General features: G+C 43.0%; 1 protein-coding gene across 7 annotated transcripts; it reads right to left on the bottom strand.

Moving 5' to 3' along the window:
• Positions 1 to 536: 536 nt before the first annotated feature.
• On the bottom strand, positions 537 to 23184 carry neurl4 (neuralized E3 ubiquitin protein ligase 4). Of its 7 annotated transcripts, none has more exons than XM_058406671.1 (29): positions 22985 to 23184; positions 18191 to 18713; positions 18019 to 18090; positions 16902 to 17341; positions 15894 to 16005; positions 15692 to 15780; positions 15526 to 15598; positions 15004 to 15277; positions 14744 to 14925; positions 14499 to 14584; positions 14216 to 14378; positions 13904 to 14114; positions 13171 to 13268; positions 12514 to 12592; positions 9542 to 9717; positions 8750 to 8878; positions 8527 to 8672; positions 8182 to 8400; positions 7987 to 8085; positions 7753 to 7896; positions 7497 to 7661; positions 7122 to 7280; positions 6255 to 6434; positions 6046 to 6139; positions 5720 to 5827; positions 5250 to 5394; positions 4686 to 4798; positions 4415 to 4577; positions 537 to 2912 (listed from the first exon to the last, which is right to left on the bottom strand). In XM_058406671.1, exons 1-29 carry the CDS (start codon positions 23147 to 23149, stop codon positions 2708 to 2710), a joined length of 4812 nt encoding a protein of 1603 aa, XP_058262654.1. In that variant the 5' UTR covers positions 23150 to 23184; the 3' UTR covers positions 537 to 2707. The 7 variants fall into 7 exon arrangements, with proteins under 7 accessions (XP_058262654.1, XP_058262655.1, XP_058262656.1 ...); XM_058406672.1 differs by having other exon boundaries at positions 4415 to 4574; XM_058406673.1 differs by having other exon boundaries at positions 9548 to 9717.
• Between the last annotated feature and the right edge of the window lie 39 nt (positions 23185 to 23223).

Below are 23223 nucleotides of genomic sequence, written 5' to 3'. Positions count from 1 at the left end.
TGCTCTGATCCAGTGGTCTAGCCATCACAATTCGGCCCTTGGTCAAACTCACTCAAATCCTTACACTTGTCCATTTTTCCTGCTTCTAACATCAACTTTGAGGACAAAATGTTGACTTGCTGCCTAATATATCCCGCCCACTAACCACCCATGATGAGATCATCAGTCTTATTCACTTCACCTCTCATAATGTTATGGCTGATTGTTGTGTATACATCGTCAGTTCCATAAATAAGTGGACAGATTACAAATGTTTAAAAATAAATCAGAAATGTGAAGCAGTCTCTTACATATACACGCTTTAAAACTTGATGTATCTATAACCGCTTTCAAGGGTGCCAATAATTCCGGAGCCGACTCTTCATGCAGGAGACGTTTAACAGAAAGGTCTTTGATGATGATGGCTGTTTTTTTTTATATATACATTTTTTATTTTCTTACAAATAAGGAAGATAATATTAGTGTTCTGTAACAGCCTGTACAACGTAAAGAAATACAAATAAAAACGAACAGGAACAAATAATAGTAATGATTGAAAAAAAACAAAAAACAAACAACAACAACAACAACAACAACAAAAAAGCAGCAAATGGGCCAACATGTGAACCCCTGTGTGTGTGTGTGTGTGTGTGTGTGTGTGTGTGTGTGTGTGTGTGTTCACATTTCAGTTTGATAGCAAGCTGCATGTTCAGACACAGCTCTTGGCGACCAGGTGGATGTAAAACCTCCACTCAAGTAGTTTGTTATTGGCAACAAAAAAATCTAAAATTTATTTTATTTCTATTTATTTTCTATTGGATATGATTTTTAACGAGAGAAAAAAAAATCTCTCATTTGAATTGTTGACACTATTTAACAAACAAAAAAAAATTAAATAAGGGCTGTGCAAGTGACAGTAAACATTCTTTAAAAAAAAAAAAAATCGAAAGAAAGCCAGTGTAAACTCCAAAAAAAAATAAAAATAAAATAAAATAAAAAAAAATAAAAATTAAACTTCACTTCCCATCATTCCTTGCGACAGGATTTTTTTTGTTTGTTTGTTTTCCTTTTTTACATTCAACAATTTCTGAACACTGGAGCGGACGTGAGTGTGTGTGTATGTGTTGGGAGGAGGAGGAGGTGGGGGGTGTAAATATTTACGAGCACGATGGATTTCTAATTCTTAAATCACAGGAGATCTTAAAATGGTCTTTGCACCTTGAGACGTTTTTTTTTTTTATAAAATAAAGTAATTAGCTTCCGGTCGGAGAGGTATCGGTTATCCGTTAATTCCAGTTCTAGCGCTATCGGAGAGCTTCAAAATAAAAATGATAAAAAATAATAATACAGGAAGAGGACAGGAGTTCCACTTTACACGAGCGGAGAGAGAGAGAGAGAGAGAGAGAGAGAGAGAGAGAGAGAGGATGGGAAAGACGGCGTGATTTTTGTTGTTGTTTTCTGTTAAACTGGACAGGATTGTAGTAAAAATGTAATACTGCGTGTGAGCTGGAAAAGCGTCTGCTGTGTAAAGCGGACATCCAGGAAATCTCTTCCTGATCCTCGAGAGTCTTCCAGTCTTTCCTTTTGTATTTTTCATCTCTTTACATTCCCCCCCCTCCCCTCCCCCCAGCAGATGTCTTTGTGTAGCTCCACGTGTTGATTTGTCTCTGAACAACAGTTTGGTATTTTTGTTTTTTTGTTTTTGTTAAAAAAGAAGAAGAAGAAGAAGAAGAAGAAAATGCTCACAGGATCCAGGACTGTGTTATGAGATGGTGATATTGGAGTCCAACCTTCTTTGACGGATACAGAGAGAGAGGGAGGGAGGAAGAGGGAGGAAGAGAGGAAGAGGGAAGGAGGGAAGGAAAGAAAGAAAGAATATGGTGCGACAAAGAACACAGGAGAGTTGAAGAGGGAGAAAGAGACAAACACAGTGAGAAAAACAAAGAAAAATAGATTTATAGACATTCTAAAGAAAGAAAGAAAATATAGTGTGACAGAAAGACAAAAAGGGACAGAAAGAGAGAGAGAGAGAGACAGAAAGAGACAGGAAGAGGAGAGAGACAGAAGATGAGAAAGGCAAGAAGAAAGAAAGAAAGAAAGAAAGAAAGAAAGAAAGAGTGTGAGAGAGGCAGAGAAAGAGAAACTGATGAATAAAGAAATACAGAGAGAAAGAGAAAGAAAGGAGGAATACAGTGAGACAGATAAAAAGAGAGAGACAGACAGAAAGAAAGAAAGCAGGAGAGACAGGCAGAAGAGTGAGAGAAATATAAAGAAAAATAGATTGACGTTCTGTTAGAAAGAAAGAAATCACAAGAGAGGCTGAGAAAGAAATTGATGTAAATAAAGAAATACCGAGGGATGGAGAGAGAGACAGAAAGAGACAGAAAGAGAGAGAAAGAGAGAAAGAGACAGAAAGAGAGAGAGAGAGAAAGAGACAGAAAGAGAGAGAGAGAAAGAGAGAGAGAGAGAGAGAGAGAGAGAGAGAGAGAGAAAGAGACAGAAAGAGAGAGAGAGAGGCGTGGTGTGTGGGAGGGCAGATGGGGAGAAATCACCCGCTGGGGTCTGAAACATAAAGTGCAGGAAGTGTCTCCCAAAAAAAGACCACCTTCAAATAAAAAGAAAAATGGAGAGATCAGAGCTTAACTTCATTTCTCTGAAGCAGTACCAGCGGTGCTCTCTCTCTCCCTCTCTCTCTGTCTCTCTCTCTCTGTCTCTCTCTCTCTATCCCTCACTCCACACGGATGAGCAGGCCGTACAGCAGGGTTCCTCCTTTCTCCTTGGTGATCCACTCGATCTCCGTGTTGTTGAATCTGGGATCCAGCGGCTCGCTGATGCCCAGAGACTGAGGGCCGACCTTGTAGGAGCCGGGACGTACACACACCTGGAAGCCCACCTGGGCCTGATGACAGCGCAGTGAGCGAGGATCTCGGAATCTGCAGCACAGAGCGAGAGAGAGAGAGAGAGAGAGACGAGAAGAGAGAGAGTGTTTACTCACTGCCATATGTCCTGATCCTCTCTTACTGAACCTGAAACTAGACACACTGTCATAGGGATACAGGAAACTAATCAACAACAGGGTGATGCGAGATCTCAACTATTTTTACTACTGTATTAGAGAGAGAGAGAGAGAGAGAGAGAGGACAGTAAGAGAAAAGCAGAGAGAGACAGAGCGAGAGAGTAAGAGACAGAGAGAGAGAGAGAGTAAAAGAAAGAAAGAGGACACTAAGAGAAAAGCAGAGAGAGAGACAGACAGAAAGAGAGAGAGAAAGAGAAAAGCAGAGAGAGAGAGAGTGGTCAGTAAGAAAAAAGCAGAGAGAGAGAGAGGACAGTAAGGGAAAAGCAGAGAACGAGAGAGAGAGAGGGGGGGGGCAAGGAAAGAAGAACCAAGAGACTAAATGAGAGAAAGACAGAGTGAAAGACAGAAAAAAAGACCAAGGAAAACAGAAAGAGAGTGAGAGAGAGAGAAAGGGGGCAGGAACACAAAAAGAGAAGAATAGAAAGAGGGAGAGACGAAATGAGAGAGAGTAAGACTAAGAGAAAGATAGTCAAAAAAAAAGAAATACAGAGAACGAGAGAGAGAGAGAGAGAGAGAAGTAAAAGCTGAATTGAGACAGAAAGAGACATGGAAAGAAAGAGACAAAGAGAAAGAGACAGAAGAAGTGAGAGGAGGAGGAGAAAAAGCCTGAGACAAAGTGAGAGAAAGACTCAAAGTCTCTGTTGCAGTCTCTCTTAACTATTACAATGAAATCTGTAGCTTTTATCTGTTTATAGTTACCCTTAATGAGTGTGTGTGAGGGTCACTGCATTTCCTGCTGTGTCAGGTTAACAAAACTGACCCTTAATGTGTGTAAGTGACGTTCATACATGATTTACAGTGGAACCTCGACATAGGAAGTGAATCGGTTCTGGAGGCGAGTTCTTAAGGTGAAAAGTTGTATTGTGAAACAAATTTTCCCATAAGAAATAATGTAAATACTCATAATCCGTTCCAGCTCCCAAAAATATGACCAATATATATGAAGCGTATGTAAACTGTACGGCTGCTTACAAAGAACTGACTCAAGCCAAGCATTCCATGTCAAGGCTCCTCACAGGAAGTCGTGCCACCAAGCTTGGGCTAAAAATAGAACACACCGCCCACACCACCGATCTGTTAACCACAAAAATACCCGAAAAATCCACCTAGCTTTTGAACTGAAGGTAACGTTGGTATCGTGGGTTGACTCTTTAAAAACTGGCTTCGCTTGGCTTTTCACTGACGCTAACAAGATTTGAACGGCTCCCAGACGTACGTACAACTTAGCCGGCGTTCGGTTCGTTCGTATGCCGATGCATAATTTCAATTCTTAAGGTCGAAAATTCATGAAGGACATTCCTATGCCGAGGTTCCTCTGTACATTGATGATTGATGAGAGGCTCGATGAGGAGGACTTACTGCACTTTAGGGGCGAAGACCTCGAGGCCGGAGTAGCGCATGGTGGGGGAGAGGTGCACACGGGGGATCTCCCTCTCGGGGGCGCTGTTCTCCTCGGGTTCGCTGTAGCTGCCGTGACCCTCGACCTTCACCGGGGTCGCCGAGAACACGGGTGATGAGTCTGCTGAAGAGGACCATAAACACCATTCATTCCTCTCTTATTCACTGTGCAGGAGGTGTGTGTGTGTGTGTGTGTGTGTGTGTGTGAGAGAGAGAGAGAGAGAGTACTGACGTGGTAGAATCTGGCTGTGGTCCAGTGTGCGGCGCAGGGATCCCACACTTGTTCCGTGATACGCGATGTGCCACTTCTTATAGGTGTTTGATACGTCACAGTGCGGCTTGATCCTGTAACACACACCGTTACACATCACTCACTGAGACCAGGATACACTGTGTTTGTGTGAGTGCTTATGTGAGTGTGTGTGTATTTCTGTTAGAGTGGGTATCTCTGTGTGCGTTTTTGTTAGTGTGTATTTGTGTGTGAGGAAGAGAAAGAAAGAGAGAGAGAGAGAGACTGTGGGTATGTGTGTGTCTATTAAAGTGTATGTGACTACATATGTGTCTGTGTGGTTATGTTAGTGTGTGTATGTGAAAGAGAGAGTGAATGTGTGTGTGTGTGTGAATTACAGTCTGCGCGTGTGCACATTTGTGTTAGAGTGTGTGTGTGAATGTGTGTCGCTGTGTGCGTTATTGTTATTGTGAATGTGAGAAAAAGAGAGAAAGTGTGTGTGAGTGTGTGTGTGTGTGAGTGTGTGTGTGTGTGAGTGTGTGTGTGTGTGTGTGTGTAGTGACTGACCGCAGAGCAAAGCGGCACCAGCCGAAGGGCAGAGCGTAGTCCCGCGGCGGCTCGCCGTGTTTATAATAAGCCTCATCACCACGCAGCTTATGGCAGGACTCACAGTAACAAAGGTTATACTTAGCATCCTCATTAAAGTAACCATCTGAGAGAGAGAGAGAGAGAGAGAGAGAGAGAGAGAGAGACATAGAGAGACAGAAAGAAGAGGACAAGAGAGAGAGAGACAGAGATAGAGGAGGATGAGAGAGCGAGAGAGGGAGAGAGAGGAGTGAAAGAGGTGGAGAAGAAGAGAGAGAAAGAGAGACAGATAGAAGAGGATGAGAGAGAGAGCGAGAGAGAGAGAGGTGGAGAAGAAGCGAGAGAGTGAAAGAGAGACAGATAGAAGAGGATGAGAGAGAGAGAGGTTAGATGTTAGAGAATAAAAGAATTACAGATGTACAGCAGAGTTGGAGTAGTTCAGCAGCTCTAACCAGGCAGAGTGAGCAGATCCTTAAACCTGGAGCAGAGCGCCTGGTACTCGCACGTCTTGTTGGGGTTCACCTCAGGGGGAGGAGTCCAGCACACACTCTCCTTTATCCCTGAAAAATAACATTGGAATAAGGAGAGGTCAGATACACAAAGAATTTTCAGACATGAATCTGATCACTGCTAGAATCAGATAAATGATCAGACAGTTAGTGTGTGCTGCGTCTCAGATCATCTCGGGCTGGAAAACACTCAAACGCCGCAAAGTATGCAGAGCTCAGAGGAGCGTGGCGAGGCGAGTCTGAGGCACAGCGGGACAATGTCCACTCACCGTCCACCATGTCTGCTTTCTCCATGTCACCTTGGCAGCACACGTCTCCGCTCTCCGCCCCCACGGCCTCCATGTGGCTGGTCACTATGGTAACCTGAGGAGATGAGAGCACAACATCTGCACAGGATACGAGAACTCTGGGATCTGGTTTAGGGGGTTTCATTTCTTACTACGGATTATTGCGTGTGTGTGTGTGTACGTGTACAGACCTGTTCACATTGGCCGTACAGGTCGATTATTGGGTAGCAGGGGCTTGGGATGTCCTGCGCTGCCACGCCCTGGTCCATCCCATTCACATACAGGTGGAGACAGCCATTAGTGTCCACCAGCAGACCCAGCACTGTCCCCTCAGGACACGTGTCCAAGTTTGGCCCATAGTTCTCACAGATCTAAGGAGGAGGAGGAGAGAGAGAAAAACAATACTGAGAGAGAGAGAGAGAGTAAGAGAGATGAAGAGATTGAGAGACTCCAAATACTGATGGAAAAAAGAAATACTGAATACTGAGAGAGAGGCACATAGAGAAAAAAGAGACAGACAAATCACCAAACCGAGAGAGAGAGTGAGAGAGAGACAGAAAGATTGGGTGACAGAGAGAGGACAGACACATGGACAGAGAAAGAAAAATGGACAAAACGACTGAGAAAGACAATACTGAGAGAGAAAGTGAATACTGATAGAGAAAAGGGAGACAGGGAATACTGAGAGAGACACATAGAGAAAGAGAGACAGACAAAAAAAGAAAGACAAATTAAACTGATTAAGAGAAAGAGAAAGACAGAAAGATTGAATGACAGAGAGAGGACAGACAAAAAACATGAACAGAAAGCAAAATGGACAAAAAGAGATAGACAGATTCCAAAACAGTGAAAAGGAATACAAATGGAGAAAGAGACTGAGAGGAATGAAATACTGAGAGAGAAAGTGAATACTCCGAGAAAAGGGAGAAAGGGAATACTGAGAGAAAGACAGAGACACACTTAAAGAAAGAGAGACAGACAAAGAATGAAGAGACAGACAAATCACCAAACGCAGAGAGAGAGAGAGAGAGAGACAGACAGACAGACAGACAGGTCACCTTCAGTGAGTTGTGGAAGACGGAGTCTCGCTGCAGCAGCCAGACGGAGCGTTTAAGGCAGCAGGCCGTGGAAGGGAAGTTGAGGCGATCTGGAGAGTGACCGATCACACCCAGAGAGAGAGACGACGTCCACGACGTGTTCAGTCTGTCTATCTGAAACTGACCACGAGGACACGAGACGGTTAGAGTCACATATTCACACACAGTGAAGGATCCAGGAGGCTGCTTTAATATACTTAGAGGTAGAGGTATTAAAAAATTCCAAAAATATTTGTATTTGAGGATCTTAATGTGAGGGAGAAGAACCTAAAACACTGAAGGTAAAAGACAGGCATGCGTGCGTGTGCGTGTCTGTGTGTGTGTGTGTGTGTCCACCTGGAAGAGCTGCTGGCGAGGCAGTGCATGTGCTGTGACCAGCAGGCCCTGGTTATAACTTGACACTCGAGCGGCCGTCAGGTTCTGATTGGACAGCTGGATATTTTTCCCATGATTCTCCAGAAAGGACATCGCCACGGGAACCATGGCAGACTCGCTCTCGCACTGGAGCAGAGAGAATACACAGAGATCAGAACAGAACAGCATCACCTCACACACACTGCCCGCTGAGTTTAGTCTCTACACTCTGACTGACCGGTGTGGACTCGTCCTCTCCTTCACTGCAGCTGTCCGAGGAGAGAGACGAAGCCTTCACGCTGTCTGTGTCCTCCGCCAGAGTGGAGCTGACAATGGACACGGCCGTCACCTTCCCATAAAGGTCCAGCACTGCGTATACATTCTGACACACACACACACACACATACAGAAACAATGGTATTACAATCAACTAATATACTGTGTGTGTGTGTGTGTGTGTGTGTGTGTGTACCTTAGCCACAGCGGTAGCCGCAGGTCCCATGTCCTCTCCATCGATAAAAATGTGCATTGTGTCATCGCTGCATCTCTTCACACCCACTCGGTTCCCCACCTGCAGTAACACACCTGTCTATTTACTCCTGCGGTAACACACACACATACCTGCAGCAATACAGGATTATTACTGGACACCATCTCGGTCTCTCACCGTCAGTCTGTCAAGCGAGCAGCCGAAGTTTTGTCTCTGCAGCATGCCGTTGCGTCTGACTTCTGACCCGGCCAGCAGCCAGGTGACCTTCGACCTGAGCTGAGTGAGGGAGGGGGACAGGCCACTGAGGGGGCAGGACGGTAGTTCTGGGGGCTGCAGGGTGGTCAAGCCTATGTGGAGCGATCCGGACCACCGCTCATCGACCTCGTTGATCTTAACCTAGAGATAAAGAGAAAGAGAGAGAGAGAGAGAGAGAGAGAGAGAGAGAACAGAGCCCTAACGTAAAGCAGATGATACAATGGAAGAAATAAAAACAGGATGCCTTTCTCTCTTCCCAGTGCTCACCTCGAACAGTTCATCCGTCTTGAGCTCCTTTGCACTAAACACGATGGCGTGAGAATACCCTCCCACCCTGACCGCCTGGCAGCCGTCCCCGAGCAGCACCACGTTCTTCCCGTGCTTGTTGTGCAGACGATGAGCCACTCCTGCCACTAGAGGGAGACATGCAAAAGGATTTTATTAAAGAATACAGTCATCCTATTCAAACACACACACACACACACAATACCTGGTGAGTGTATTGGGAAACTCTTCTCTGTGATGTTACTGGTACACAGGCTGTTGTCAAGAGGACCAGATGAGCTAGTGATGGACACCTGAACACACTGACCATACAGATCAATCACAGCATACACGTCTATGAGAGAGAGAGAGAGAGAGAGAGAGAGAGAAATATAGAGAAAGAGAGATGGAGAGAGAGAGAGAGAGAGAGAGAGAGAGAGAGAAAGATGGAGAAAGAGAGATTGAGAGAGAGGGAGAGAGAGATTGTGAGATTTGTACCATGTATTTGTCAATGTTGTTATTTTTGTAATGTAGAGATTAGAGAGACACAGAGAGTGATAGAGAGAGAGAGAGAGAGAGAGAAATATAGAGAAAGAGAGATGGAGAGAGAGAGAGAGAGAGAGAGAGAAAGAGAGAGAGAGAGAGAAATATAGAGAAAGAGAGATGGAGAGAGAGAGAGAGAGAGAGAGAGAGAGAGAGAAAGATGGAGAAAGAGAGATTGAGAGAGAGGGAGAGAGAGAGATTGTGAGATTTGTACCATGTATTTGTCAATGTTGTTATTTTTGTAATGTAGAGATTAGAGAGACACAGAGAGTGATAGAGAGAGAGAGAGAGAGAGAGAAAGATGGAGAAAGAGAGATTGAGAGAGAGGGAGAGAGAGAGATTGCAAGATTTGTACCATGTATTTGTCAATGTTGTTATTTTTGTAATGTAGAGATTAGAGAGACACAGAGAGTGATAGAGAGAGAGAGAGGGAGAGAGAGAGAGAGAGAGAGATAGCCACAAAAAGAGTTACCACCTTTACCTGGTGGCAACCCGGTACACGCCACGCCCTGGTCCACTCCGTTTATGTAGTAGTGAAGATCTCCGGAGGCTGAACGCATCATTCCGATCCTGGAGCCGGTCCCCAGGGAGTCCAGATCACAGCCGTAGTTATTCCTCATGGTGTTCCCGTCCTGCATGATCGCAGTGCCGCTGGAACGGAGGGAGAAAAGGGAGAGCAGAGACATGAGGAGCTTTATCACTGCAGAGACATGAGGAGCTTTATCACTGGATATGGATCTGGACAGGTTTGTGATCTCTGTAATTTTTTTTATATCTGTAAAGGTAGATTTAAAAGACATTTTACAGAATTGCACAGTTCCTGGGTGACTTTCCCCTTCTCTGCAGGAACCGTGATGATTATATAAAACAAAGGAAACGATTCACGCTGTGGCAAAAACATAGCAACACGGCAAACACAGAGGAGGAGGAGGAGGAGGATGAAGAAGAGGAGGTTTATGTTTTCATTTGCTTTAGATTTCCATTTCTGCAATAGATTTGCCGATAAGATGCATACACAAGCAACAAAGCCACAGCTGCAGGTTTCCACATTCATTCTACACATCTAAATAATCCTCAGTAAACAGATTTCAGTACAAATAAACATCCCAGGTTAAAACTTTTTATTCGTTTATAATGACCAATAACGCAACTGCTTTAACTGTGCTGGCTTACGAAGGGGACTTTGAACAAAGTGAAAAAAACTGAAAAAAATCCCCTTGTGTGACATGTTCATATGCTTGTGTTCTGTAGAGTCGGTCTCCTGAGTGGCTTCATATCTTGTGGACGAGTTTGCTATTTGTGTCGTTTTACTCTAAGGTCTTATTCTAAGACCAACAATGTGGCGATCACTTCACATCCACCATATTCACAAGTCTTGGGCAGTGAGACTTCTTTTCGTTCCTGAAATTGAAAATGAGACTGAAGAGGGAAAGATTTGCTCTGTGTGTGTGTGTGTAGGTTCATTGTCATAGTGTCTAACCTCATAGGTATAAAATCACTGATTATCATTTTGGAAACAAAATATTTTTATAAAATAAAATAAAAAGCGAGATCATCCCTGTCTTGATGTGCGACTTGACCTGATACACTATATTGCCAAAAGTATTCACTCACCCATCCAAATAATCAGAATCAGGTGTTCCAATCACTTCCATGGCCACAGGTGTATAAAATCAAGCACCTAGGCATGCAGACTGTTTTTACAAACATTTGTGAAAGAATGGGTCGCTCTCAGGAGCTCAGTGAATTCCGGTGTGGAACTGTGATAGGATGCCACCTGTGCAACAAATTCAGTCGTGAAATTTCCTCGCTCCTAAATATTCCACAGTCTGTCAGCTGTATTATAAGAACGTGGAAGTGTTTGGGAACGACAGCAACTCAGCCACGAAGTGGTAGGCCACGTAAACTGACGGAGCGGGGTCAGCGGATGCTGAGACGCATAGTGCGAAGAGGTCGCCAACTTTCTGCAGAGTCGATCGCTACAGACCTCCAAACTTCATGTGGCCTTCAGATTAGCTCAAGAACAGTGCGCAGAGAGCTTCATGGAATGGGTTTCCATGGCCGAGCAGCTGCATCCAAGCCATACATCACCAAGTGCAATGCAAAGCGTCGGATGCAGTGGTGTAAAGCACGCCGCCACTGGACTCTAGAGCAGTGGAGACGCGTTCTCTGGAGTGACGAATCGCGCTTCTCCATCTGGTAATCTGATGGACGAGTCTGGGTTTGGCGGTTGCCAGGAGAACGGTACTTGTCTGACTGCATTGTGCCAAGTGTAAAGTTTGGTGGAGGGGGATTATGGTGTGGGGTTGTTTTTCAGGAGCTGGGTTGTCCCCTTAGTTCCAGTGAAAGGAACTCTGAATGCTTCAGCATACCAAGACATTTTGGACAATTCCATGCTCCCAACTTTGTGGGAACAGTTTGGAGCTGGCCCCTTCCTCTTCCAACATGACTGTGTACCAGTGCACAAAGCAAGGTCCATAAAGACATGGATGACAGAGTCTGGTGTGGATGAACTTGACTGGCCTGCACAGAGTCCTGACCTCAACCCGATAGAACACCTTTGGGATGAATTAGAGCGGAGACTGAGAGCCAGGCCTTCTCGTCCAACATCAGTGTGTGACCTCACAAATGTGCTTCTGGAAGAATGGTCAAAAATTCCCATAAACACACTCCTAAACCTTGTGGACAGCCTTCCCAGAAGAGTTGAAGCTGTTATAGCTGCAAAGGGTGGACCGACGTCATATTGAACCCTATGGATTAGGAATGGGATGTCACTTAAGTTCATATGCGAGTCAAGGCAGGTGAGCGAATACTTTTGGCAATATAGTGTAGCTTTTTAGTTTTTAGAGACATGCCGGGACCCAGTGGTCTTGAAAGCTTTGTTGTAGCAGAGTCACTGCTTCCGCACAGAAAACCACACACACCTTCATGTCACTCAAAACTGACTCAACACTCACTGTCAACTTCCTTGCCACAAAACCTAAAAACCCTTTCCTGGGTCACATTCAAATATCTTAGGATCTGAGTTGGTAAAACTCAAGAAAAAAAAAAAAAAAAAGCTCATTAAAAATAGGCATTCACACCCTACAAACATAAATTAAATTAAATTAAAACCAAAGTAAAAAAAGAAAAAGTAAAATATAAATAATTAAAACTAAAATAAAGTAAATTAAAATTAATAAATATACAAATAAAATTAAAATAAAATAAAATAAATTAAAACAAAGTAAAATAAAATAAAAAAGTAAAATATAAATAAATTAAAATAAAATAAAGTAAAATAAAAAAAAGATACAAATAAAATAAATAAAACATACAATAAAATAAATACAATTAAATGAAAACTAAGTAAAATAAAAATAAAGTAAAATATAAAAAACTAAAATACAAATAAAATTAAATAAATAAATTAAATTAAATTAAATTGAATTAAAATTCACAATGCACCTCAGCATCCAGGTATCATAATCGATGTCCGTCATCGTGTTGGGGAACTCCAGTTCCTCTGGTCTGATTGCAGTCACTCCTAAAACAAAAGAAAGCATTTTAACTTCTTTTTAGTGACATCATAAACTGTAATCCCTTTTTAATACAAGTCATTTATATTTATTTTTAATCACACATATGCAGAAAGTTCCACTCCAGTGCTTTATACTTCCTGGATCCAAACGCTCAACTTTAACTGAATATAACTGAACCAATTATTTTGCACAATAAATTTATTTATAAAATATTTATAAAATGTTATTTTGCAGCCATATTGCTCTTTGAAGATTTTTATAAAAGATATGTGATGCAGTGGATATTAAAAAAATGTTTGGGTCTTAATAGAAGTGTAACTGATTTCTGTTTAATGGACAAAATAAAATTGAAATAAAATATGTTTATATGCATTACATTTATTTGTCCATTTAAAAATTCTTCAAACGTTTAATTTATTTGTTCAATTTCTGTAATCAAGCCTAAAAAAACAGCTGACTTCTCTTTTCTAGAGTAAAGCTAACGTGTTAGTTAGGGATATGGAGACAGAGAGCAAAGATGGTGGCCAAGCGGCATCATCATCATCATCAGGGTTTCTTGGATTATTCCATCAGATCAACTCACCTGCCTCTATTGATCCTGACCAGCGATCCACCATCTTCTGAATCACAATCTCAAACAACTCACCATCACGAAGGCACCTGATAACACACACAGAGTTCCTATACAGAAGATTGTAGATGAGAATGTCTTAGCAGTGATGCCATTAGCGTAGGATGGTGTCTCCAGATGATTCCATACAAACAGTATAAATAATAAATAAACAGGACGTTCTGTGAGAGATGTGTGATTCACCAAAATGCATGTTATATAAATACACATCTTACCACCTGAACTGTTAGCATCTTCATCCTCATCTTCAGGAAGCGCTTGATCCTGGTCATATGATGCTGAGGCCTTTAGTTATTAAATTATATATCATTTATGGAGATATAGCAGTGAAACCTGATGTATGTCTGGTTTAGAGGGAAAAAAGAACTGTTTGGAAACTGAAAGAGCCGATTCTTTTTGGTGAATCGAATGATCTGACTTGCTGAAATAAAGATCTGTTCTACCCTGCACTTTTATTGACTCCAAAGCCCCGCCCTCGCCTTCGCAAAACCCGTGGATTCACGTGTCAAAGTTCACTAGAGCAAATTAAAAGCACCTATGAACGTGCCTTTGTCATCCCATGTCCTTTCCCCTTCTGCATATCCTGACTGGTGCTTTAGTTGAAAAAAATCAGGTGCCCCCTGTATTACCATAGCAATGGGTGTACAGGTAAACCCTAAAGGTTGGGACCTCTGTTAACACACACCTGTTGGAGATGACGATAGCGTCGTTGAACTCGCTGCGGCAGTTCTGTCGGAGAGCTGTGCGGCCGCCATTGGTGATGACAGCGTTGGTGCCGTGCAGATGATGGAAGCGCAGGTCACTGGACGCACTGACTCCGGTGACAGAACACGGGCTGCCGGGGGACATGGCAACTGGACCCTCGGAGCTGTCGTCTGGGAGAGGAGGAAGGTCAGCTGAATGAGAGAGAGAGAGAGAGAGAGAGAGAGAGAGATGTTCATTCTGCTGAATTTGTGTGTCTGGTCAACTGTTAACTTCTCTCCCTCTGATCTCTCACCCATGTCATCCATGATGGTTGCCTGAGCCGCCTGACCGTACAGGTCCACTACGGCGTAAACACTGGGCGGTACGTTCCAGGCTGCCGGCCCCTGGGGAACCCCGTTCACGAAGAAGTGCAGGCTGCCATCATCTTTCCGCACCACGCCGACAGTGTCTCCAGCCTGGTACACACACACACACACACACAATTATTATCATGATGATGAATTACCTGGTCATTTAAGCACTATATATTAAATAAAATAAAACAATAAAAGTAGAATTGAGAAGTGAAGGCGTACTTTTAGTCGGTCCAGGTTGTGTCCGTACTCGTCTAGTATCGTGGTTCCGTTGTGCATTACTCCATTCCCCGTCATCATCCATGTCCCTGTGAAACAAAGGAGCAGAAACTCAAGCTCAGGTTTGAGTGACATTTCGAGAAAAATCATAAAAAACCTAATTTATAAACAGATCAGAAAAAGTGTATCATGATTATAAAGTATCACAGTATCTAAGAACTCGACCATCTTCTTATGTAAACTCATACCTGAGCGCAGGTTGGTCATGGTGGACGGTAGCTGTAGGTAGGCAGGGTTATGCGTGGTCACGCCGATCTCAATAGACCCCGCCCACTTGTCCACCATCTTGTCGATGCGCACCTGGAACACTTCATTGGAGTGCAGTGGGCGATTGCTGAGCACAACTCCGTGATTAAAGTCGTCTGTTGCGCTGTAAGGGCGAATCAGAAAGAAATGATTAAATTCAATGTTTTTAAAAAATAAATAAAATAAATAAATAAATCCTCACTGAGGTCGCAGTGCCGTCCTGCCGTCGCCGATGATGGCCGCTTTCTGCCCACAGTTGGGGTGGAAGAGAAGCCGGTCCGGAGCTTCTGGGTCGGGGGTGAGCGAGAGGGCGGGTCGGGGTCGGCCCACATCGGGCGATAGAGCTCTCATGATGGCGTTGTTGCGCCGTAAACGGTCGCTGTGGTTGTGATTGTGGACGATGGTGACTTTTACTGCCATGCCATAGAGGTCCACTACACCGTACACCACACCCGGGGTTTGGTTAGCAGCTACGCCTGAAAATATCACACACACACAGCAAACCATTTACGTCTCATGAATTTAATGCATTTTCCATTTTTATTGATGAAAAACGTTCAGTTTAAAAAATCCTCTGAATATGAGTTTGCTTAATTTCTGGAGGACTGACTACAGGAGGCACCTTTACTAGCTCTAATCTCCAGACTAGAGTTTTATTCCAGAGTCGCTGTGAATGTGAAAGTGTCTTCCAAATTGATCAATAAAAACGTAAATACGGACTCACCTTGGTCAATGCCGTTGATGTAGAAGTGTAAAGCGCCGCTGGCTTTCCTCATCAACCCGATATGATCCCCTTCCTACAGAGAAGCAACAACAATCACATGATTCAGAGACATAGTGATGTGTGTTAAAACAGTGTGTGTGTTTGTGTGTGTGAGCAAAGACTTTACCTGAAGCTCATCCAAGCTGAACTCACAGTACTCCCTACGTGTGCCCTTTCCGTTGGTCAAAATCCCACAGCCGCTCATCATGATGGTTCCTGACAACATGACACGGTTCACAACATCAAATATCTCTTAACAAGACCAGAACTAAGCTATTATTATTATCATTATTATCATTATTATTATTATATTATTATTATATACAGACCTGAGCGTAAGTTGGTCATCGTCGCAGGATAATCCAGATTGTTGGGGTTGTGGGTCGTGACTCCGATCTCAATGGATCCGGACCATTTATCCACCAGTTTATCAATACGAATCTAACACACGGTATAGCAGAAATAACCAGGGTTAATGTATCAGCACACAGAGCTGGGAGATCTCTCATTTCTGGGCATACTTTATATCTTTAAATATATACCGATCAGGCATAACATTATGACCAGTAAGAGGTGAAGTGAATAACACTGATGATCTCCTCATCATGGCACCTGTTAGTGGGTGGGATATATTAGGCAGCAAGTCAACATTTGGTCCTCAAAGTTGATGTGTTAGAAGCAGGAAAAATGGACAAGCGTAAGGATTTGGGCAAATTTCACAAGGGCCAAACTGTGATGGCGGATAGACCACTGGATCAGAGCATCTCCAAAACTGCAGCTCTTGTGGGGTGTTCCCGGTCTGCAATGGTCAGTATCTATCAAAAGTGGTCCACGGAACAGTGGTGAACCGGCGACAGGGTCATGGGCGGTCAAAGTTTACTGATGTACGTGGGGAGTGAAGGCTGGCCCGTGTGATCCGATCCAACAGACGAGCTACTGTTGCTCAAACTGCTGAAGAAGCTAATGCTGGTTCTGATAGAAAGGGGTCAGAATACACAGTGCAGGACGGGTCAGGGCTGTTTTGGCAGCAGAAGGGGGACCAACACAATATGAGGCAGGCGGTCATAATGTTATGCTTGGTCAGTGTATTAGCACCTACCCTTTTGGAGTGAATATAAAATGAATGAAATCTGCGATAAGTCTAAAAGCTTAAACCACAGAGTGTATTACAGATGTTTGTTTTATAGTTAATGAAAATATTATATGATGGAAAAAATGATTACATTTTGTCTGTGATGGTTATTTTTTACGTCTATTTTTATGCTTTTAAGTATTTTTATTAAGTGTAGCTGAAAACAGGTAAGTTATTAGGAACATTATTACACACACACACACACCTCAAACATCTCGTTGTGTCTGAGCGGGCGGTTGGTCATGACCACACCATTGTTGAACTCGTCCAGCGGTCTCCTCCTCTCGGCCGTCTTGTTGTTGTTGCTCAGTTTAATCAGCGTGCCGCACTTCTCATGGAACAGCAGCGCGTCGTTGGTGGTCATCCCACTGTTGCTTACCGCCGTCCCCGCCCCACTTCCTCCTCCTCCTCCTGACAGGTTGTTATTGTTGTTGCCCCCACCCTCTGCTCGACCTCCGACGCCATTCTCGTTTCCTCGTTCTCGAGATCCGTTACTGCTTCCTGTTCCCCCTCTGGAGGAGTCTGAACTTCCTCCTGAACCGCCCACACCTCCTAAACCCGAGTCGTCTGCACCCTCGTCTTCCGAACGGTACAGTGACACGATGGCGTTGTTGAACACGTCAAATAACTGGTGCTCCGTGAGGACTGAAAGAAAAAAAAAAAACAGAAGAAGAAATCGGTCACTCAAACATTCAGAAATCTTTATGAATGAAGTAGCAAATTGTCGCCTGAGGAGTTTTTATTTATTTATTAAACATGCAGGTGTAATGACATCATCAAAATACAAGGGCCAATCAGATTCAAACATGCAAATTCACCCAATGCTAAATTCAGGTTCAGGTTGTCCTGTTACTGGAAAATAATCTTTAAACTGGCACCAGTAGCTCTACCATCACATCAATCACATCCCACCATCACTGATTATTTTCTTTAACAACATGCCCCAGAGTTTATTATCTTTAAATCTTCCTGCTAGTGCATTAAATCCCAAGCTCTTAACTGATGTCTGTTTATTGTTTATTTATAAATCTAAAGACCAGATAGATTTATTTTTCAAGCGTCCTGTTGCAAGAATGTAAGCTTCTTAATGTGTGTGTGTGAAAGACAAGCTAATAAAATTGTACAGTCTCTAAAATATCTATATCTAAATATCATAATTATATTATATTTAACAGTTAATTTAGCAATTCATGCATAATACACAAAATCTGATTTCCTGCCTCATTAAAATATGGCTCTGTTTTGTCCAGGGCATACAGTACATACAGCAAGAAGTTTTAGGTGTGGTTAAAAACCTGATTTAATTTCTAAAAAATCAATACCGGTGTCTGGATCGAAGTTATTTGGGAATTTGTCCGGTCGTCCGTGTCTGTGTCCTCGTGTAACTTCAGGCGCTGAGGATGACAATATAATCAGACAGAACGTGTTATAGGTTGGAACAAAATAATACCAAAGCGTAACTTTCTATCATTTCAGTTGTTTTTAAGTGCGTACCATCCTCAGCCGAGCCGTTCACCACGCCAGCTATAGCAGGAACGGCGGGTAAAGCCACGCCCCCTGTTCTGTCCTCATGATCCGGCATGAGAGCAGCCGGAGACGCCGCCGTAGACGCTGCCCTGTCCGCCTCTCCCTCCTCTAACTCCTCCCGCTCTTCGTTCCCTGTGTCCGCCGGAGGCTCGCAGCTGACCACGGTGACCTGGGTGCACTTGCCGTAGAGGTCCACTACAGCCCACAGGCGCGAGGGCAGCCCGCTGGCCGCCGGACCACAGTCCTGCCCGTTCACCCACAGGTGCAGCTCTCCCCGGCCGTTCCGCTGGATCCCGACGCGGTCGCCTTCGCCTAGCTGGTCCAGGTCACGCCCGTATTCCTCCAGAACCGAGCGTCCGTCCTTCAGCACGGAGCAGCCGGACACGATCCACGAGCCGCCCTTCAGCCCCGTCGCGCTGCTGGGGAAGTCGAGAGCGGCCGGATCCAGCGCCGTCACGCCAATCTCTATAGAGCCACTCCACGAGTTCACCTGCAGACAGAAGGTGTGTGAGATACTCGCTCATCATGTGTACAAATTCACATCAAACAGAGCCACAGTGAGAAGAAACAGCGTTGAACATGACAATAAGACGTTACAGTAACACAGGGGTCTAAAGCTGTGCCTTGATCGAGTTGAGGAAAAAGAGGAATGGCAGTACAGCCGGTACAATCCAAGCAACCAGTCGATGTGCTGTCAAGAGTACGTCAGTGCAGTGACAGGACAAATCGAAGACAAAATTTTGTACAAAATAATAATAATAGTAATAATAAGAATAATTATAATAATAATAAAAGTATCTGAGTAATAATGGTGTAGTAATGGTGTGCTTTGCATAGCAAAAATGTGAGTGGTGCTTTTATGCAAAACTCGTCCCTGAGCGGTCAGACAACGTGCCAATACTTTTGGAGGTGAGTGGTAAGATTGGGCACCAAAATTTCAGATGTGAGGGGGTAGATAGGTTGTCAATACTATTAGAGGCATGTGTACAAAGAGCGTGCCAATATTTAAACAATAAGGGTATAATAATAACAACAACAACAATAACAATTAAACAATTTTATTATTATTATTTTTTCGGCTTTTCCCTTCAGGGGTCTCCACAGCAAATCATCTCTCTCCACTTATCCCTATCTTCTGCATCCTCAACACTTGCACCCACTAGCTTCATATCCTCATTTATTACATCCATATACCTCCTCTTTGTCCTTCCTCTTTTCCTCCTGCCTGGCAGCTCCATGTCCAACATTCTCCTACCAATATACTCACTCTCCCTCCTCTGGACATGTCCAAACCATCTTAATCTGTCCTCTCTAATTTTGTCCCCCAAACGTCCGACATGAGCCGTCCCTCTGATGTACTCGTTCCTAATCCTGTCCAACCGTGTCCCTCCCAAAGAGAACCTCAACATCTTCAGCTCTGCTACCTCTAGCTCTGACTCCTGTCTCTTCCTCAGTGACACTGTCTCTAAACCATACAGCATGGCCGGTCTCACCACTGTCCTGTACACCTTCCCCTTGATTCTCGCTGATATTTTTCTATCACACAGAACTCCCGACACCTTTCTCCACCCATTCCAACCTGCCTGCACTCGCTTCTTTACCTCTTTCCCACACTCTCCATTACTCTGGACTGTTGACCCCAAGTACTCCTGAAGTTTAAGTACTCCTTAAACTCCTGAACCTTCCTTACCTCTTCACCCTGTAATCTTACTGTTCCACTTCCCTCCCTTTCATTCACACACATGTACTCAGTCTTACTACCACTGACTTTCATTCCTCTTCTCTCCAGCGCAAACCTCCACCTCTCCAGGTTTTCCTCCACCTGCTCTCACAACATCTGCAAACATCATTGTCCAAGCAGACTCCTGTCTGACCTCCTCTGACAACTGGTCCATCACCATAGCGAACAGGACAGGGATTATTATTATTTATTATTAAACATTTTATAGAAGCAAATCAAAATATCTCCAACTTCTATTTTTCAGCCTTTTACCCTTACTGTTCATTTCATGCTCCTAGCTGTCTGTGCATTTTACCTTTAATAGACTTTTGTGGGCATCACTAAATGCAAATGGGCAAATGCAAATATCAGGAATGCGCTTCACTCACTCTTTAGATTCAATCAAACATACGCAAAAAGAAAATCAGCCTTTCTCAAACTTTAAAAAAAAATCAGGAGGAATATTTAGTTGGGTTTGGTTTACACAGAAAGATTAAAAGATTTTTATTATTATTATTAAATTATTATAATTAAAGGTTTGGTGAGTGAGGTGCAGTTTGGATCCCATTTTGGTGCATTTTATATATTTAAAAAATTAAATCGTCCTGAACGCCTACAAATACAACCATCTGGGGTTTTTTAGAACTCTCAGGTTTTTCCTTTGGTTAAATATGATGGATGGCTGTTTTATGCTTTTGTTCTTGATCATAGCTATCTTGTTTAACTTCTTGTTTAATACATTTTTATTTGGACAGTGCTATTACTTTTTTTTTTTTTTTTAGCAAAAAGTAAAATGTCCTGTATAACTAAACTGGAATAAACTGGGTTTGGGTATGGTTAGTAACATCTCTAGGAGATTATTAAGACAGATGCACTATCACTACTACAGTTTACACCCCTTCTCTTAGTGATGAGTCATTTGTAAATGATTCGACTCTTTAGGGTGAGTTGACTCACAGTTGACTCACAAATGCTTTCTTGACAACTTTGTTACAGCATCTGAGCCGTTCGTCTAGTGTGAGTTCATTCCTTTGTAGTAAGAACTTTATCCTGGTCAGAATCACACTGTGAAGTCTGCCTTCGTTTATTAAATATAAAATAAAAAATGTCCTTTTTTCCCTCTGTCCAAGCAGTTCTCCAGTGTCCTCTTTGACCATGTTAGTGCTTATTGTAGTGCTCGAGCAGGACTGCTCAAAATATCTCAAAATCTGTGTAGTTTAGGACAAAACAGAAGTGAACCGTTTGGGAGCCGAAATGAGTCAACTGATTCCGAATTCCCATCACTACAGGAAACACGTCACGACAGGTCTGGAAAATAATCAACTGCTTTTCTTCCTCTCTGGTCCTGCTTTACCCCACATCCGCTTACATACCCACAAAATTTAACTTAGGTTTTATTAGAATTAAACGACTCTTTTGGGAGTCAAAAGAGTCGAATCTTATTGAGTCAAATGATCTGACTCACTGAAAACAGGGCAACGTTCCACCCTGCGCATTTTACTGACCAGATAACCATGGACACACCCACTTGTTTTCGACTTTTTGTTTTTGGTGCACGACTGGTTTTGTGTTCCAAAAAAAAAATAAAATAATAATAATAATAATAATAATAATAATAATTCAAATAAAATAAGATAAAATAAGATAAAATAAAATAAAATAAAATGCCCTGCTTATCACCATATCAACGGGTTTAAATAAAAGAAACGCCATGGCTAAATCGTAGGCTTTTTTTTTTTTTTTTCGCATTCCTGCAGTTTCATTAAATCATTAATTAAGCAATTTACTGCAGCGAATAATTTCAATTAAATGAAATGACTGACGTAAAAAATTTTTTTTAAACATACCTAGTTACTTTGTTTTATTTAGAATGTGTCTCCAAGGTTCTGTTTACACTTTGTTAGCTCGCTTAAATACTGTGATACATCACATACCGCGATATCTTAAAATATCGACGATATTTTTTTTGTATTAAAAATGGTTCAACCTTTAATAATGGCGAACATTACCTTAAATTGCTGATAGTTTAAATTAGTGATGTAGCTAAAAACATTACACTGCGGTGTCGCATTGGCTGGAACTGTTTTATTAAACGTTAAGAATTTTATTTTCGTTTTAATAATCGGAAATGTTGAGTGTCGAGTTAGCAAACAGACCTGCTGTCAGTCAGAGAGCTAGCTTTAAATATCGCTGAGATAGAAGTGAAGTACACGGTTAACAGGCATTTGTAAATGTTAAGTTGGTTTGATTTGAGTTTCAACATATCGCAACTTGTCTAAAGTGTTTTTATAAAGTTAGAATCCTAATAAAGGTTCTTTACTGGCTAATACTACCGCATCTCTGTCAATGGTGTCTGAGGAGCCGAGCTAAGCTAGTTTGTTTGTTTTTTCCTATCCGTTTTCAGATAATCCCGCCTTCTTTCTCAGGATTGGATAGTTCTTTGATAGAGCCTGACGTCTAGCCAATAAAAGAGCAAAACCTGAGTAAAAACCGCCCCAAAACTAGTGCAATGGGCGTGTTTTCACCTTAAAAACGGTGGGTTGAAAAAACACGGTCCTAAAGCTAAGCTAGCAACTGTAGCTAGATTAGATTTCGGAATTTAATAAAGTAATAATCATTAACAAGCCGAGATGTCATATAAACACGATTTTACTTGCGTGACAGTCAAATTAAAAAAAAAAACATATATATATATATATATATTTCATCACTCCGATCTGTTATTAAGATGTCAGTGTCAGATATTGGCGTTACCGAGGGCTACGTCCCAAATAAACAGAGAGTGCACTAGGTGGATTGTAAGTATTAGTTTGTATACTACAGCTAGCTTGCTCTTGCCGCACAGACAGCTCTGACTGAACTCAGCAGTTAGTTTAGTGACGGTGTTAGAGAAAGGAATTCCCAAAAACGTCATCCAAAACGGGACACCCTTCTCAGCGTAGTGCACTTCTGTAGTGGTCAAGGATGGGTTTGGGATTTAGCCCGGCACTGCAGACAAACCGACGGCAGCTATCTTAGCCTGATGAAGCGGACTTGTTTACCTTCTTGTCGATCCGAACCGTGAAGACATCGCGGTCCCGCAGCGGCTCCCGGCTGAGCACCAGACCGTGATTAAACTCCTGAACCGGCTGATTTCGCTGCGCCGTGCGGTTCGAGTTAGACAGCCCGATGAGTTTTCCGCTGCGCGGATGCAGCTCGGCCGCCATCTTCGCTGGGGCGGCGCGCTTCACGACACCGCGTTTGACGCTTTGCGACAAAAGGAAGCGTCGAACGGCAGCTC

Source organism: Hemibagrus wyckioides, linkage group LG13 (genome assembly GCF_019097595.1).
Source record: "Hemibagrus wyckioides isolate EC202008001 linkage group LG13, SWU_Hwy_1.0, whole genome shotgun sequence".
Lineage (NCBI taxonomy): Eukaryota > Metazoa > Chordata > Actinopteri > Siluriformes > Bagridae > Hemibagrus > Hemibagrus wyckioides.
The sequence above is the reverse complement of the archived record's forward strand: the minus strand, read 5'-3'. Positions and strand labels throughout refer to the sequence as shown.

Excerpts from the sequence above, each read along its gene's own strand:
- neurl4 (XM_058406671.1), bottom strand. The coding sequence starts at position 23,149 with ATGGCGGCCGAGCTGCATCCGCGCAGCGGAAAACTCATCGGGCTGTCT. Across the intron at positions 7,897-7,986 it reads CGGCTACCGCTGTGGCTAAG|AATGTATACGCAGTGCTGGA; the intron begins GTACACACACAC and ends TGTGTGTGTCAG. Across the intron at positions 5,828-6,045 it reads GAAAGCAGACATGGTGGACG|GGATAAAGGAGAGTGTGTGC; the intron begins GTGAGTGGACAT and ends GTTATTTTTCAG.